We start from the raw sequence: 14,645 nt of genomic DNA, 5'->3' as shown, positions 1-14,645 counted from the left end.
CACATGCATGAAGTATTAAATATAAACAAAATGAAAAATAATTGCACAGTTTGATCGAAATTTACGAGATAAATCTTTTAAGTCTAGTTAGTCTATGATTGGACAATAATTACCACAAACAAACGAAACTGCTACAGTATCGCGAAAAAATTTAAGGAAGAAACTAAACAAGGCCTTGGAAACTATAAGCAAGGCCCTAACAAAGGCGCAGTACCACGTTTGCTGACGTAATGTCATGTCGGCGGCCGAAGCTTCCCGCGGAAGATTGGACCTTTTCTCGGGTCCGGCTGGTGGACCCACCCCCAGGTTATTATTTTCTTCTTTCAGTTCCTCCTCGTCGGTCCCACATCCCATCAGAAGCTGCGCGGTGGCTTGGGTAGCAAGGAAGCGGCGGCACACAAAGCCCGCACGGGATCCTTCCCGTTCACACAACCCAACCCCTCGGCCTGGCCCTGCCCCTGGCCTCGATCTGCTTCTGCTCTCCGCTGCTTGGTTGGCGTTCTCCACTCCTCTTGCTCCTCGATCTCTCCCCCTCCGGCCGGCAACCGCAGCGATACGAGCTGCAGCGCGACCACAGACCACCGCCGGCGACACACCTTGTGAGCTTCTTTTTCATTTTTTTTTCGTGTTTTCTCTCTCGATCTCGTGCGTTTCTCAGTTTTCCTTACTGCGATCGTCAGATCTATGATTTGGGCGGCGTTGTGCATGATTTGGGTTTTTGCAGTAGCTCTGAATCTCAGCCACACTGCCAAACACCGACATTGTCAACCTGCGGGTTTTCGATTTATTAATTTCGATTTATTAATTACCTCGTTGTCTTTGTAAAGTTGTTTTTTTAATATAGCTTCATAAGCAACTTCCTAAGAAGTTAAGAAAAAGTGTTTGGTAAAATACCTTCACCAAATTCTTGCATACATATTTTTTTTCAGCTTTATTCCACTCCTATTTTTGTGAGAGAAAAGAAACAGCTTCACCCATAAACAGCTTATAAAGTACCAAACAGACCCTTTGTCTACCCCAGTCCCCGCTGTTTGAATGCTTGCGTTCACCTGTTTCTAGGCTCCTTGAAATGGTAACTGTTAAGAGAAACCGGTGATCCGTGGCTAGAATAATCTGGGTGCTTAGAATAGAAATAAGATAGTATATATATATATATATATATATATATATATATATATATATATATATATATATATATATATATATATATATATATACTCTCATCTATATATCTCTAGATTTAACGTGTATATGACCGAACGAAATATATATAGACAAAGTATATGATCGTACTAGACCATCTAGAGTGATATGTATGCTAAGTATGTATGCATACATAGAGTATATGGTTATACTTATTGTATATAATATAGTAGTGGTATTTTAGTAATATATTTAAAATATAAATTTTTTTGAAAAATTTTCGCGTGGTAAGATCTAGAGTATATTAATATGAGTATATAAACATACTCAAACCGATAAACAAGTATGAATACATACACAATGTAGTTTATTGAAGATGAGAGTAACTACGTGTACAAAGGAATATATATATATATATATACGCCAAAATATGGACACCCGAAGGGCCCGGCGCGCACAATCCTATCCTATCTGAGCCCGTCATTGCATGCACTTCGGAGCGCTATTCTACACCCTAGGTGTAGAATATTATTCTATACCGCAAGTCAAAACTGTGCTGAAAAAATACTGAGTAGTACTAACAATGTTCAGTATTATCTAGTAATACACTCAGGACCACAAAAAGCTGAACAATACTGAAACGCGAATACTGAAAGGTACTGGATTTTTATTCAGTATAACACTTCGGTGTAGAATAGTATTCTACACCTAGGGTGTAGAATAGCACTTATATATATATATATATATATGTGTTATTCTACACCGAAGTGTTATACTGAGCAAAATTCAGTATCGCTCAGTATTCGTGTTTCAGTATTGTTCAGTATTTCGTGGTCCTGAGTGTTGGACAAGTTGATACTGAACACTCTCCAGTATTGCTCAGTATTTTTTCTACTCAGTTTTAACTTGCGGTGTAGAATAATATATATATATATATATATAGAAATTCAGGACCACCAAAGCAGTCGCTACATGGGTTGTGCTTCAATTGCATGGCCAACAACCATGTCAAGGCAGATTGCATCTACCCGGCGTGGTGCTTCAAATTTTGCTGCATGGGTCACTGCTCCTTCAACAACCCGCTCTCGCTAGGGTAGGGCAAACAGGGACGCTCGCCGCTGCATGTAGGTGATGGTCGTAGAATTGTTGCACAACGCCCAGCTACGGGCCATCGGCGTGTTGCTTCTGATGATATGTCCTCTGCATGATCTGTCTCCATGGGTCATTCTACGTCATTCCCCAAGTGTTGTGCCCCCCAACCCCACCCCCTTAGCCTCTAGCGAATTCTCCTATGTCTACACTAGGTGGTCATGCGAACATCGTGACGGCTGCGGTGGGGCCTCTCGGTGATCGTCCGATATGCTAACATCACACAGACTTCATCGTTGTCCCTCACTCCATGGAGTTGCAGGCTACCGATGAGGTGTTCATCCTTCCCTTGTCACTGCTGTGAGTGGTACTAGACCCATGGTGTCATCTGCCATGCTCAGCCGTTACCTCTTCAAGCAGTTTGGCTTGATGGTGGATGATGTGGTGGTCAGCTGTCATGACCTGGAGGATTTCATCATGCATTTCATGCATCATGGGATATGAACCATGTTCTTGTCGCCCTAGCGATGGGCGCTCCTCTTCCTCTGGTCTGGCATCTGTGGAGGAGAACCTCGATGGCCAGTGGAGGTTCGTTTAGGTACACTATGCTAGTTGGTATGACACAGGTGCCCCTCCATGCACGGAATGCTTCCACAACACAGACCATCCTCAACCGAGCACGCATGGATGTTGAGGGCACTCGGCTAAGGGATGTGCTGGCTGAAAACGACCATGAGTTTTCATCATGGCATGGTGTCTACATCCTATATTCATCCAAACGAGAAGATCATTTTCATCCTATAACCACACATTCCTAACCCCATGGAGGGCGTGCTTGAACAACTTCCTGGTTTGTGCTACTTGGTTTGGATCAGGCTGGTCGCATTCCAAGAAAAGAATCTACCATCACTATCATCAGACATGGGGGGACCAGGTCAAGATGAAGATGAAGATGATGGTTCGCCAGACATCAACATCAACCAGTTCCATCTTGGGCTTGACGCCTACGAAGGTCCCCTATAGATGCTAATGACTTTAGTGATTCGTCTGATGATGTTGTTAGCTCAGGCGATAGTAACTACAGTCGTTTCATTCAGGAATGGACTGCTACCACAATGTTCATCGTCACGGTCTAGCCAAGTCATCTTGCCTAGTGTGGGTGACGCATCCAAGGTTCCTAGCGGTGGGCCCATGGGTGTGTTGTTGAAGTCGTTGATTGTGGGATCAGTACCCTATCCACTACTGGGAGGCTGCCTCTTGGGTACAGGGCCTCATGCTATGAGATCCTAGACATCCTGTCAGGGAATGCCTCTGCCTGAGGCCACCCACCTATCAATGCCAAAAGCAATGGGATAGCTTTTTTATGACTGGTGGGAGCCGCATGGTGAATAGGAGATGGCCCCTAAAGTTGACTATGCCATCCCTTCGCATATGGACATGGTGGGGTCCTACCCACCATGTGTGGACCCGATGGAGCTAGAGGCAGAATTGGGCACTCAAACTCCATACCAGGCATTGTACTGTGGACTCAACGTGTGCACCTCTAATTTTGGCCTAGCTATGTGGCCCAGGGGAGCGGCCCAAGAACAATGAAGACCATTATTGATTCTAGTCCAGGCTTGATGGGCAAGAGGCTCCTTATGAGGCCCATCCGAGACCTTGGCTACTAATCTGCAGGCCAGCTACTACTATGGAAGGTGTTGGTGATGGGTCGAGATGGCGGACTAGAAGGGGGTGAATAATCTGTTCTAAAACTTTAACACTCCGACTAACTAAAACTAACGCAGAATTAAAACTACCAGTCTAGCCAAGACTATACCCTTCTATCTAAGTTCTCTAGCACCTTGTGAAAGATCCTAAACAAGCAAACAAGGTGCCACGTTAGTAAGAACTCACCTAACCAATTCTAGGAGCAAGGTCACACAAACCTATGCTACTAGTACTTTGCACACCGAGGAAGCTCATACATAACTTAGTAAGCAAAAGCACAAAGCTCCTAAGCTCACTAGCAATTCTCAATAATAAGGCCAAGTCTAATGTAGTCTTTGACTACTACAATGCTCTTCTAGGAACACGATTCCATCATCTTCACCAAATCCATCTAGATCACCTTGACTTGCCATGGCTAGATCTACATCTGTTGGCTGTACCATTCACGGAGGCCATGATTGCCAAGATTGTCTAGGAAAGCCTACCTGACCATGCCCCAAGGTCAGATGGATTCACCGGATGATTCTACCAAGTTGTGTGGCCTATCGTCAAGGACATATGTAGCACCTTCAACTCTTGGTTGCGACAAGATTGGAGGGGCTTGTACCAACTTAACGACGCATCCATGGTACTACTCTGAAAGAATGAGACCCCAGCTAGGCTTAGGTACTACATGCTAATTAGTCTCATTCATAGCTTTTGCAAGCTAGCATCTGAATTCATGAGAATTCCGCTCTGTCCAGTTGTACTACCGTTGGCTACATGCTAGGTAGCACATGTGCATCCTGCTCAAAATTGATATCATATCACCAAGGCATTCAACTCTATTGCCTAGCCTTTCCTTCTTGAAGTCTTGGAGCACATGGGCTTCCTATAGAGTTGGAGGGATTGGATTGCGGTAATTCTTTCATTGTCAAGCAATCAATAGTTGTCTAGGCCAACGTATCTATCATGCACATGGCTTGTGGCAAGGTGACCTACTATCCCTATTGTGGTTTGTAATTGTTATGGAGGTGCCCAATGCCATGGTCGTAGAGGCAAATCACTGAGGCTTGCTATCTCCTCTTCCCTATATCCACATTGGCCACCGAATGTTGTTGTACACAGATGATCTAGTCCTCTTCCTCGTCCTAAAGCCAAAAGACTTCTATTGCATTCATGTCATCCTGGATTTATTTGCTAGCACCCTTGGGTTGATCACCAACCTAGACAAATGTCTTATGCATGGAGGAGGATGTTGTGCACATACAACAGGTGTTCCCCTACTAGCTCTTGCCCCTTCCTTGCCACTATCTAGGTGTGCCTCTCTCTCTCTAGGGCAACTACTTCACTATGATGAACAATAGCTAGTGGATGCTATCGCGAAATGGATCCTAACATGGAAGGGAAACCTATTGAAAGGGGCGGGAAGGATGACGCTCACACATGACGCTTTCAGCCATACCATGTGTCTACTACGTGCTGCTTATTTGCCTTGGCAAAAAAATAGGTTGACAAGCGTCGTTGCACCTTTTCTATGGAGTGCCACAGACTCTGTTGCTAGAGGAAAATGCAAGGTTGTCTGGCCGGTTGTGGCTGCCCCCAAATGCTATGGTAGTCTAGGCATACCAGACATTAGAATCCTCAAATCTATGCTGAGGCTCAGGTGGGAGTCGCAAAAGAGCGCGCCCGATGTGACTCCATAGACGAGGCTTCCTTCTAAGTTAGATAAGATGGTTGACGCCATGTTTAGTTGTTATGTGCGCGTTGAGCTTGGGGATGGGGCCTCGACCTGGTTTTGGACTAATGCCTAGTTGTCGGATGAGCAAATCAAGTCCTTTGCACCACACTTGTTTCGGACTATCAGTAGACGGTTCCTACACATGTCGGTGAAGGACACACCCTACCAGCGTTGATGGGTGCATCATATCACCGGAGCTCATACCGTGCAGGTGTTGTACAAATACATTGATATCTGGGAGAAGCGGGAGTCGATCCAGCTAACGCCGCTGGACCCTGATTGCTACATTTGGAGATGGACACCGAATGGCGCCTACTATGCTTCGTCAGCATATTGGTTGTTCTTCCTAAGCATGTCGTCCTTGCTAGGGCCTAAGGAACTTTGGTGAGCCACAACTCCGTCGAAGGTAAAATTCTTTTTTTGACTCGTGTTGCATGTTCGTATTTCAACGATGGATCACAAAAAGAGTCACGACCTTCAGGAGTCTACTACATGTGTGCTTTGCGGTCAGGAGGATGAGATGGTTGATCATCTGCTGGCTTGCTATGTCTACATGAGAGAACTTTGGTACCGCCTGCTGCGCCCTAGTGGTTGGGATCAGCTAACGCCATCACCGGGTTCTTCGCTCTCTTCATGGTGGATGGATGCTCGGTGTTTGGTGCCTAGGCTATATTGAAAGGGATTCGACTTTGTGGTGCTTCTGGTGTCTTTGCAACTTAAGAGAGTATGATTCCTGTGTCTTTGACAATGTTTTGATCATGGCAGACCAGTCAGGGCGGGTTGTGTTGGATGAGGGGAAGGTGTGGATCACCACTGGATTCAGCGATCTCCGATTCCTCGTAGCTAGTGGGTATTAGCGCTGGTTCCTAGTGTTGAGTCACACAGTTATTTCAAGATTTAGTCCACTTTGCTTTCCTCGGGTGTGTTGTGAACTCTTCTATCCTAGCATTTCGCCTGGGATTGCGCTTGTTTGTATTGTGCTACTTCTTCTTAATGAAATACAATGAAGTCATGTTCTAGAAAAAAATAATCTTGGATTGCTAGGAAGTGCAGAAAGAATGAATTCAAGGATTTTCTAGTGCAAGAGGCACCAACTCATTAAATCATGAAACTTTGGTCTAGGACACAGGAGCAGAACACTTATCTAGGATCATCCAATGTTTTTAACAATTGTGTTTCTCTCTTTGGTAGTCAGGGCTAGGCTACCATCTTTCTAAAAGGCAACATGCTTCTTTCACTTTAATACATCATGTAGTTCTTTGTTTTTTTAAAAATATGATCTACTATGCATGAATTTGTGAATCCAACATGAATACAATAGGGGCACTCAAACACCATGAGTACCAGCAACAACACCTCCGACCTTAGCGACGAGAAGCTTAAGGACCAACGATGCCTGACACCAGCTTCATGGCGCTGCCCTTACTGCGACCATGAGCTCAACTGCAATTCGGTATGCTAAATTACTAGTTTGCACTAACAATGATCCTATTTATTAAATTCTCGTATATATGCATGTGCATTCAAATGCTGCTATTGCAGTACATGGTTGGGTTTCCAGCAGGTGTCAAGTTTGATCCGACAGATCAGGAGCTCCTAGAGCACCTAGAGTCCATGGTGAAGGAAGGAGGCTCTAGAGCACACCCCCTCATTGGTGACTTTGTAACCACACTTCAAGGAGACGATGGCATTTGCTACACCCATCCTGAGAATCTCCCAGGTGAGTTCATACTCCCCTTCAACCTCACATGCACTGCCACCATCATTATGTTTTATCAGCTACTACAAATTTAGAAGTGGGATCTTATAGAATTTGCCTAATTTTAGAATGTTAGCCTAGCTCATCTAGTTAAGTGAGAGGTGTGGTCAAACACCTAATCACTTAGGTCCTCTCTCGACTTGAATTTATGTGCCTATTCTCTTCTTAATAAAAAGGACATGTGGTTAACGCATGCATGACTGTGCTATTAGCATACTGTACGCACACTTCTCCACTGTGCGCTCGAGCCTCTCCTTGGTTCCGACGAGAAAATGCCATCTCTTGCTTGGCTCTGGTGATGAAATGTGAGCTCGCTGCCACTCACAACCACATGCTAATCATAGTATCCATCTCCTCCCTCTCCAGCCAACACCCTGTCTCTAGCATGCGCCCCAATTGGCCTTTCCCACCACCCGATATGCGGCAACACAACATCCCCTCTCAAACTATCACCACTACCAGTTCATTGGCCTCCCCAATCTTTCATTTATAGATGAAGAACAAAAAATATCCCCATCTTCAAACTCAAAACCCACAAACTCAAAACACTAAGCTATTGGGCTCGCCAGAGATCCACTTTACTTGTTGAATGAGTTTCAACGTCCCTGGATCTACCGAATTTGTCAGAGGAGGGCCTATGGAAGCCATGGATTGAGGGAGAGAAAGAGACTAGAGAGGAGGGCAAAGGACATTGGAAAGCGTGGTCGTGTGAGTGAGGATAAGGCTAAGTCTTGCACTACGGACTGAAGGCCAAGCTAGGCCCATGTGCATGGTGATCCCCATCTTGCATGAGAGGGATACGTGCTATGAAATAGTTGCATGCATGGCTAACGTCAGGGGCGGAGGCCCATGGAGGCAAAACTGGGCCTCAGCCCCCCTTCCTCTGTGACAACTTTACTTTAGATAGTGCATAATCCTAGTTTTGGTAACCTATAAAACATATGTAGCTTTTGCAGTTAGCTAATACAACATTAGTTCTTGCAACAAGCCCCTCCATGCTTTTGATCCACCCTCTGCCGCTGGCTAATGTAAAGGCTTCACCTACCTAGTTCCTCCTACATTGGATCTTTTTTTAGTCATCTAGTTTTTGTTACAGTTGAGTTATATTTCATAAAGAATTTCTATTGACATCAATATGAATCTAGATCTGTAATGTGGACATATACATGATCTCATAGTCTTGTTGATCACTTGAACTTGGTGTGCTCTATCTACCATCTTTTAACGGATTTGGTATTATCCACCTCCACATGTCCATGGGATGTTTGCAGATACAATCTTTATCTTTGCATAATTGGCACTGAACAGTGGTAGAGCCAAGGCCCGGCCACCCCGGGCCTCTCACGCAGGCTCCCCTGCTTCTAGCACACTAGGCCCAAGCGAGGTCCAGTGCTACCTACACAGAGGCACGGAGCACGGAGCACGCCACTACCACAGACACAGAGACCGATAGATATAATGCGCGGGCGGCGCCTAAGCCGATGTGACATCATCACTCGAGCCAAATTAAATGATGCATTGATCTCAACCCCGATTGCATAAACACACCTGATGTGCGGCACCCGTACCTCCCTCTCCCACTATCACCACTGCCAGTCCATCGGCCTCCCCAATCTTTCCATTATAGATGAAGAAAAAAAATATCTCCAACTCCAAACTCAAAAACCACAAACCCAAAACACTAAGCTAGTTGGGGTCGCTAGAGATCCACTCTACTTGTTGAATGAGGTTCAACGTCCCTGGATCTGTCAGATTTGTCAGAGGAGGGCCTATGTAAGCCATGGATTGAGGGAGAGAAAGAGACAGGCGGGGAAGGCAGAGGACATTGGAAAATGTGGCCGTGTGAGTGAGCATAAGGCTGCATCATGCACTACAGGCTGAAGGCCAAGCTAGGCCCATGTATGTGGTGATCCCCATTCTGCATGAGGGGGCTACGTGTTATGAAATAGTTGCATGCATGGCTAACATAAAGGCTTTACCTGTCTAGTTCCTCCTACATTGGATCTGTTTTTTTAATTCATCTAGTTTTTTGTTACAGTTGATGTGGCCATATACATGATGATCTCATACTCTTGATGATCACTTGAACTTGGTGTGCTCCATCTACCATCTTTTAACGGATTTTGTATTATCCACCTCCACATATCCATGGGATGTTTGTAGATACATTCTTTATCTTTGCAAAATTGGCACTGAACAGTGGCAGAGCCAAGGCCTAGCCACCCTAGGCCTCTCGCCAGGCTCCCCTGCTTCTAGCACTTTAGGCCCAAGCGAGGTCCAGTGCTGCCTAAGCAGAGGCACGGAGCACGCCGCTGCCATGGACACAGAGACCGATAGATATAGTGCTCGTGCGGCGCCTAAGCCGGTGTGACGCCATCACTCGAGCCAAATTAAGTGATGCATTGATCTCAACCCCGATTGCATAAACGCACCAGCTCCAACTCCCAAATTCTCAATTCTACAGACCAAGCTAACAGAATTGTTCTTCCCACGAGATCCAGTTAGGAGACGACAGTACAACCTCTGACCCCAGGTCCTCAACCCCACAACACAAGCCCCACCTGCACCACGCCCACGGCGCCACACCAGGCTTCTGACTTTCTGAGTTGCACTTGCAGCAAAAATCGCAAATAGCAGACACTACAGGAATCTGGATGTTCGCCGACAGCCCAGGCGTTTGCCGACAGCCAGGATATGGGCTGTCGGCGAACCATCTGTTTGCCGACAGCCGAAGACCACTGTCGGCAAAGTCTACGGTTTGCCGACAGCCACTGTTGGCTGTCGGCAAAGTCCACGGTTTGCCGACAGCCACTGTTGGCTGTCGGCAAACTAAGCTCTTTGCCGACAGCCACTCGATGCTGTCGGCAAACATTTTTTTTTTTGAATTGTGACTTCAAAATTTTTTTGTTGCCTAGATACATTGTTTACAATCACATGTTTGAATTTGGGCCTTTTTGGAAATATTTACCTATATTTCGTTAATTTTTTTCCTTCACTTGAATTTTCCCGCATTTTTCAAATTTGAATTGCAGATACATGAAATAATGAAACTTTGGCCTTTGAAATATGATATTCATGGTGGGGAATGTGTTTTAAGGCCGTGTACCAAAGCTCACCAAAAGTTTCAAGTCCTTGTACACGTAACACGACCATCGAGGAGTGACAAATGTGTTTTTTAATTATATAAAATCCAAACGAAGTTGAAAAATCACGAAACTTGACGGGGTGTTGTGTTATCGCATGTGAAGGCTATGAAAAAAAATTGAAAAAGTTTGGAGCAAGTTGCGGCGTAACATGCTCAAAACCCAGACATCTCCACACATCTCACTTGTGATCACATGTGGAGTTGTGTGTCTCTAGAGGAGACGAGACTTTAGCCAAACAGGTAGTTTGGTTAACTTTTGTGTAGCGATAAGCACTTAAATTTATCTTTATTTTTTATTCTGAGTCGCTGTGAACACGTGTACTACAAGATTATTTTAGCCTAAAATTAAAACTACTGTGGCTGTCTAGTTTTACATTATGTTGTATATTTATTTGCGCTATTTTACCTAGCGTTGTTATCATGGAAAAAATAGCCCGCTATTTTTGACGCTATAGCCCGAAATAGCTTGAAAAAAATTATGCCGCTATTTGCGTTCATGCACAATTTTACCGTTAAAGTACGCTAATTACAGTTTATAAAATGCTAAACACCTTGGCCTTAGCTCGCTATTTAAAACATGGGTTGTTATTATTAATATGGTATATATATATATTTATATGTGCTATTTTGGAGTGTTGTTATTATTAGTATGATCTTATGTCTCGCTCGTGCTCCACAAAATACTAGTTATGTCTTGCCCACGCTCCATGAAATTCTTTGCTCCGCCACTGGCGCTGAACACATATTTTGTTCACGTCTCCCTCATGATGGGAAGATGCTTAGGAAGTTTCCAAAATATAGGTAGCTATAGCGGTAGGCTACCTTTCATTTCTCCCGCTGGGGTTAATTTTCTACACTTAATTTTCTATGTATAGTGGTTAAATATGTGAATAAACATGCACGTGTAGCCATAATTGACACTAATCACCAGACCTTACTTATTAGTATGAGACAAAATAATTTAACTGAAACATATCTCAACTTGTTAGTTGTATATAGTATGCCATAACTGCACACACTCTTGTGCTTATACCGAGTTAATTGATTATCCCTAGGTGTGACAAGAGATGGCGTCAGCAAGCACTTCTTCCACAGGCCATCCAAAGCTTACACCTCTGGCACAAGGAAGAGGAGAAAGATCCAGTCAAAACGCGGTGAAGATGTTGGCGAGGCGCGGTGGCATAAGACCGGCAAGACACGTCCATTGATCGTTGGTGGTCGGCAGAAGGGGTGCAAGAAGATCCTAGTGTTGTACAGTAACTATGGAAAGCAAGGGAACAAGCTAGAGAAGACCAACTGGGTGATGCATCAATACCACCTCGGTAGGGATGAGGAGAAGGATGGGGAGCTGGTCGTGTCTAAGGTCTTCTACCAGCAGACACAACGTTCTACCACAACAATGATGGAACAGAACGATGATGAAAAGGTAGAAGTGACCTCAGATTCTGTGTCACATCGAATCTTTAGGCACATACATGGAGTATTAAATATAGACAAAAATAAAAACTAATTGCACAGTTTGGTCGGAATTGACGAAACGAATTTTTTGAGCCTAGTTAGTCTATGATTGGACAATATTTGTCAAATACAAATGAAAGTGCTACAGTGTCGATTTCCCTAATTTTTTTGGAACTAAACAAGGCCCAAATTATCACCTGCAGTGCAATATCCCTCAGCCCTCCTGAACAATGGTGAAAAACAAGAGGTGCTGTTCAATCTATATTATGGACCATGCATTTTGCTGAAAATACTACTATTGCACAAAGATGCGGTAGAGATCATCAATTCTTCATATATATACTCAAAATGTCTTGTTATTATTTCTGCATGTTGGACATTTATTGATGCAGTCCATTTTCTTTGTAATATAGTATATGACATATATTTTAGCTTGAACTATGAAACAGGATCAGCAGCATCACAAGAAAGTTCACTGCAGAAGGCCTAGTTCGCAAGAAGCCATGATAGCGTGCCAAACAATAAGCACAGAAGTAAGATTTCTGTACTACCTTGATACTGCTACATTGTCTATGTCATGATTAGATTCAAGTAACCTTGGGCATACCTCTCATGCTCTATTTCTTTATCATTTTATGCTGACATCATGAAATAAGCCTTCTATTTTCACCCCATTTTTGCTTCACTATTTTGGTGAGATTTATATGCCTTTAATTTTTTATGGCATGCATGTCTAGACAAAAAGACTATCCTACTAGCCTTTACACTTTTTGCAGTAGTAGGGCCTAAACTCCAGTGTAAATGCAAGACTTGACTTTATTTAATTTCAAAAGCACATCAGGATGGACAGATGCATCAACCTTCATATGTCCCTTATCATGTCATGGCATTGGTCTTCTTTTACTTGTATATTGTGTCTAATGCAGTTCTTGATAATAGATTCAATAAAATTTAGGGTCATATTTCCATGCTATATGCTAAATGTTTCAAGTTTATTCTCAGTAATTAATATAGAACTATTACTCTGTAGCTGGCTACAAAATAACTTATTTTGTAGCCACTTTGAGTTACGATAATTACTATATTGATTTACAAGATTATAGTAACTCCTTACTAAGTGGTTTACTATAACATTACGGTAAATATTCTCATGTGTTATAGTAACCCAACCATCGTAAATATGTATACATATTATCATAAATTAATATATAAAATTATCATAAATGGAGGTGGCTACAGAATAACATATTTTGTAGCTAGCTACAAAGTTAACATATATATTCACTGTTCACGTTGTTCCTGTAATAGGAACAAAGGAAATGGAATATGCATTTCTCCATTTCATTTAATGAGAAATCATTTTCTACTTAATTGTGATGCAAAACACAGATTAAGAAGCATAACCCGCATATTGTTGCAGCACTTTCTTAGAATTCATTGCATGTATGAGTTAGACCTACTTGTTTGCATTTATTCTTATCAAAATTGAGTATGTCAATGAAATAATTTCATTAAAAACTAAGAATTAGATCAAATTATAAGATGATGAAATCACAAAACAAATAACATGCATGGCTATTGGAAATGGAAATTACACTTAGTGGATGTGATGTAGATGGCTTGCATTAATAGGTTGAAAATTAGTGTGCTGTCAAGGCATTAGTGGGTGATGATGTCGATAGATATAGATATAGATATAGATATAGATATAGATATAGATATAGATATAGATATAGATATAGATATAGATATAGATATAGATATAGATATAGATATACTTAACAGGAAACAACTTTCAAATTTTATTTTTGTCACACAGTCATGTAGCAATAAGTAGTCTCCATATATACACTAAAAAAAGAAGCAAGAAACATGATACAAGTTACTTTTCTTTGATGATTTCAACACTGTCAATGTCATTTGATTTTAGATGTGTACATTGTTTTGTCCTCTTCCTGTTATGTAGGATGTGCAGGAAGCTTCAGTTCAGCCCAATACAACGGCCTTATGAACACTGGCCTCCTGATCACCACCAAGATGGATAGCACTGCTAGCTGTTAAGTCATGAATCAATCCTAGGAGCATCAAATCAATGCTGCATTACTGCATGGTGCTTCCTGCTCTACCACCAGGATTTTGTTAGAGCTAGAATTTTTAGGTTCTGAGCATTGGTGACATTTGAGATGAACTCTACTACTAGCTAAGTAATATATACACATGTAATTGTTCAGGATATATTAAATATCTTATCATATTATAAGTTTAATATTATGGGAGAAATCTTGATTTTGACTAGTTATTTCTCTTTGTTATTTTTTGAGGAATCCGACTACCCATCAATGTGCAGATTATGTACACTACTGCAATCCAGCTGTTTCCCTAGCGTTCAAATTCCTAGGGGAAGGGACAAAACCCTAGGGAAACCAGTTCCCTACGGTGCTTTGTAGGGAACATTTCCTAGGGAATGTTTGACTGGAAACAAGTCAATGCCCTACGGGTTGGCTGAGAAACCATAGGGGATCTTTGGTTTCCCTAGGAAATTAGTTCCCTAGGAATCTGCTGACACCACCAGGTTCCATCTTACGTGTAAAGGCCATTCATATGTAAAGTTGCTTTCCCTA

At 42.8% G+C, this 14,645-nt stretch overlaps 1 protein-coding gene across 1 annotated transcript; it reads left to right on the top strand.

Moving 5' to 3' along the window:
• LOC8055710 (NAC domain-containing protein 73) lies at positions 401-14,645 on the top strand. Its single transcript, XM_002440705.2, has 6 exons — positions 401-599; positions 6,984-7,115; positions 7,205-7,382; positions 11,622-11,992; positions 12,474-12,557; positions 13,991-14,645. The coding sequence occupies exons 2-6, from the start codon at positions 6,999-7,001 to the stop codon at positions 14,033-14,035; spliced, it is 795 nt and encodes a 264-aa protein (XP_002440750.2). The 5' UTR covers positions 401-599; positions 6,984-6,998; the 3' UTR covers positions 14,036-14,645.

This window comes from Sorghum bicolor, chromosome 9 (genome assembly GCF_000003195.3).
Source record: "Sorghum bicolor cultivar BTx623 chromosome 9, Sorghum_bicolor_NCBIv3, whole genome shotgun sequence".
NCBI classification, from domain to species: Eukaryota; Viridiplantae; Streptophyta; class Magnoliopsida; order Poales; family Poaceae; genus Sorghum; species Sorghum bicolor.
The sequence above is the reverse complement of the archived record's forward strand: the minus strand, read 5'-3'. Positions and strand labels throughout refer to the sequence as shown.

Bases quoted from the DNA above. Each gene is read 5' to 3' on its own strand.
- LOC8055710 (XM_002440705.2), top strand. From the start codon at position 6,999: ATGAGTACCAGCAACAACACCTCCGACCTTAGCGACGAGAAGCTTAAG. The intron at 7,383-11,621 runs GTGAGTTCATAC...GATTATCCCTAG, and splicing joins CCATCCTGAGAATCTCCCAG to GTGTGACAAGAGATGGCGTC. The intron at 12,558-13,990 runs GTAAGATTTCTG...CCTGTTATGTAG, and splicing joins GCCAAACAATAAGCACAGAA to GATGTGCAGGAAGCTTCAGT.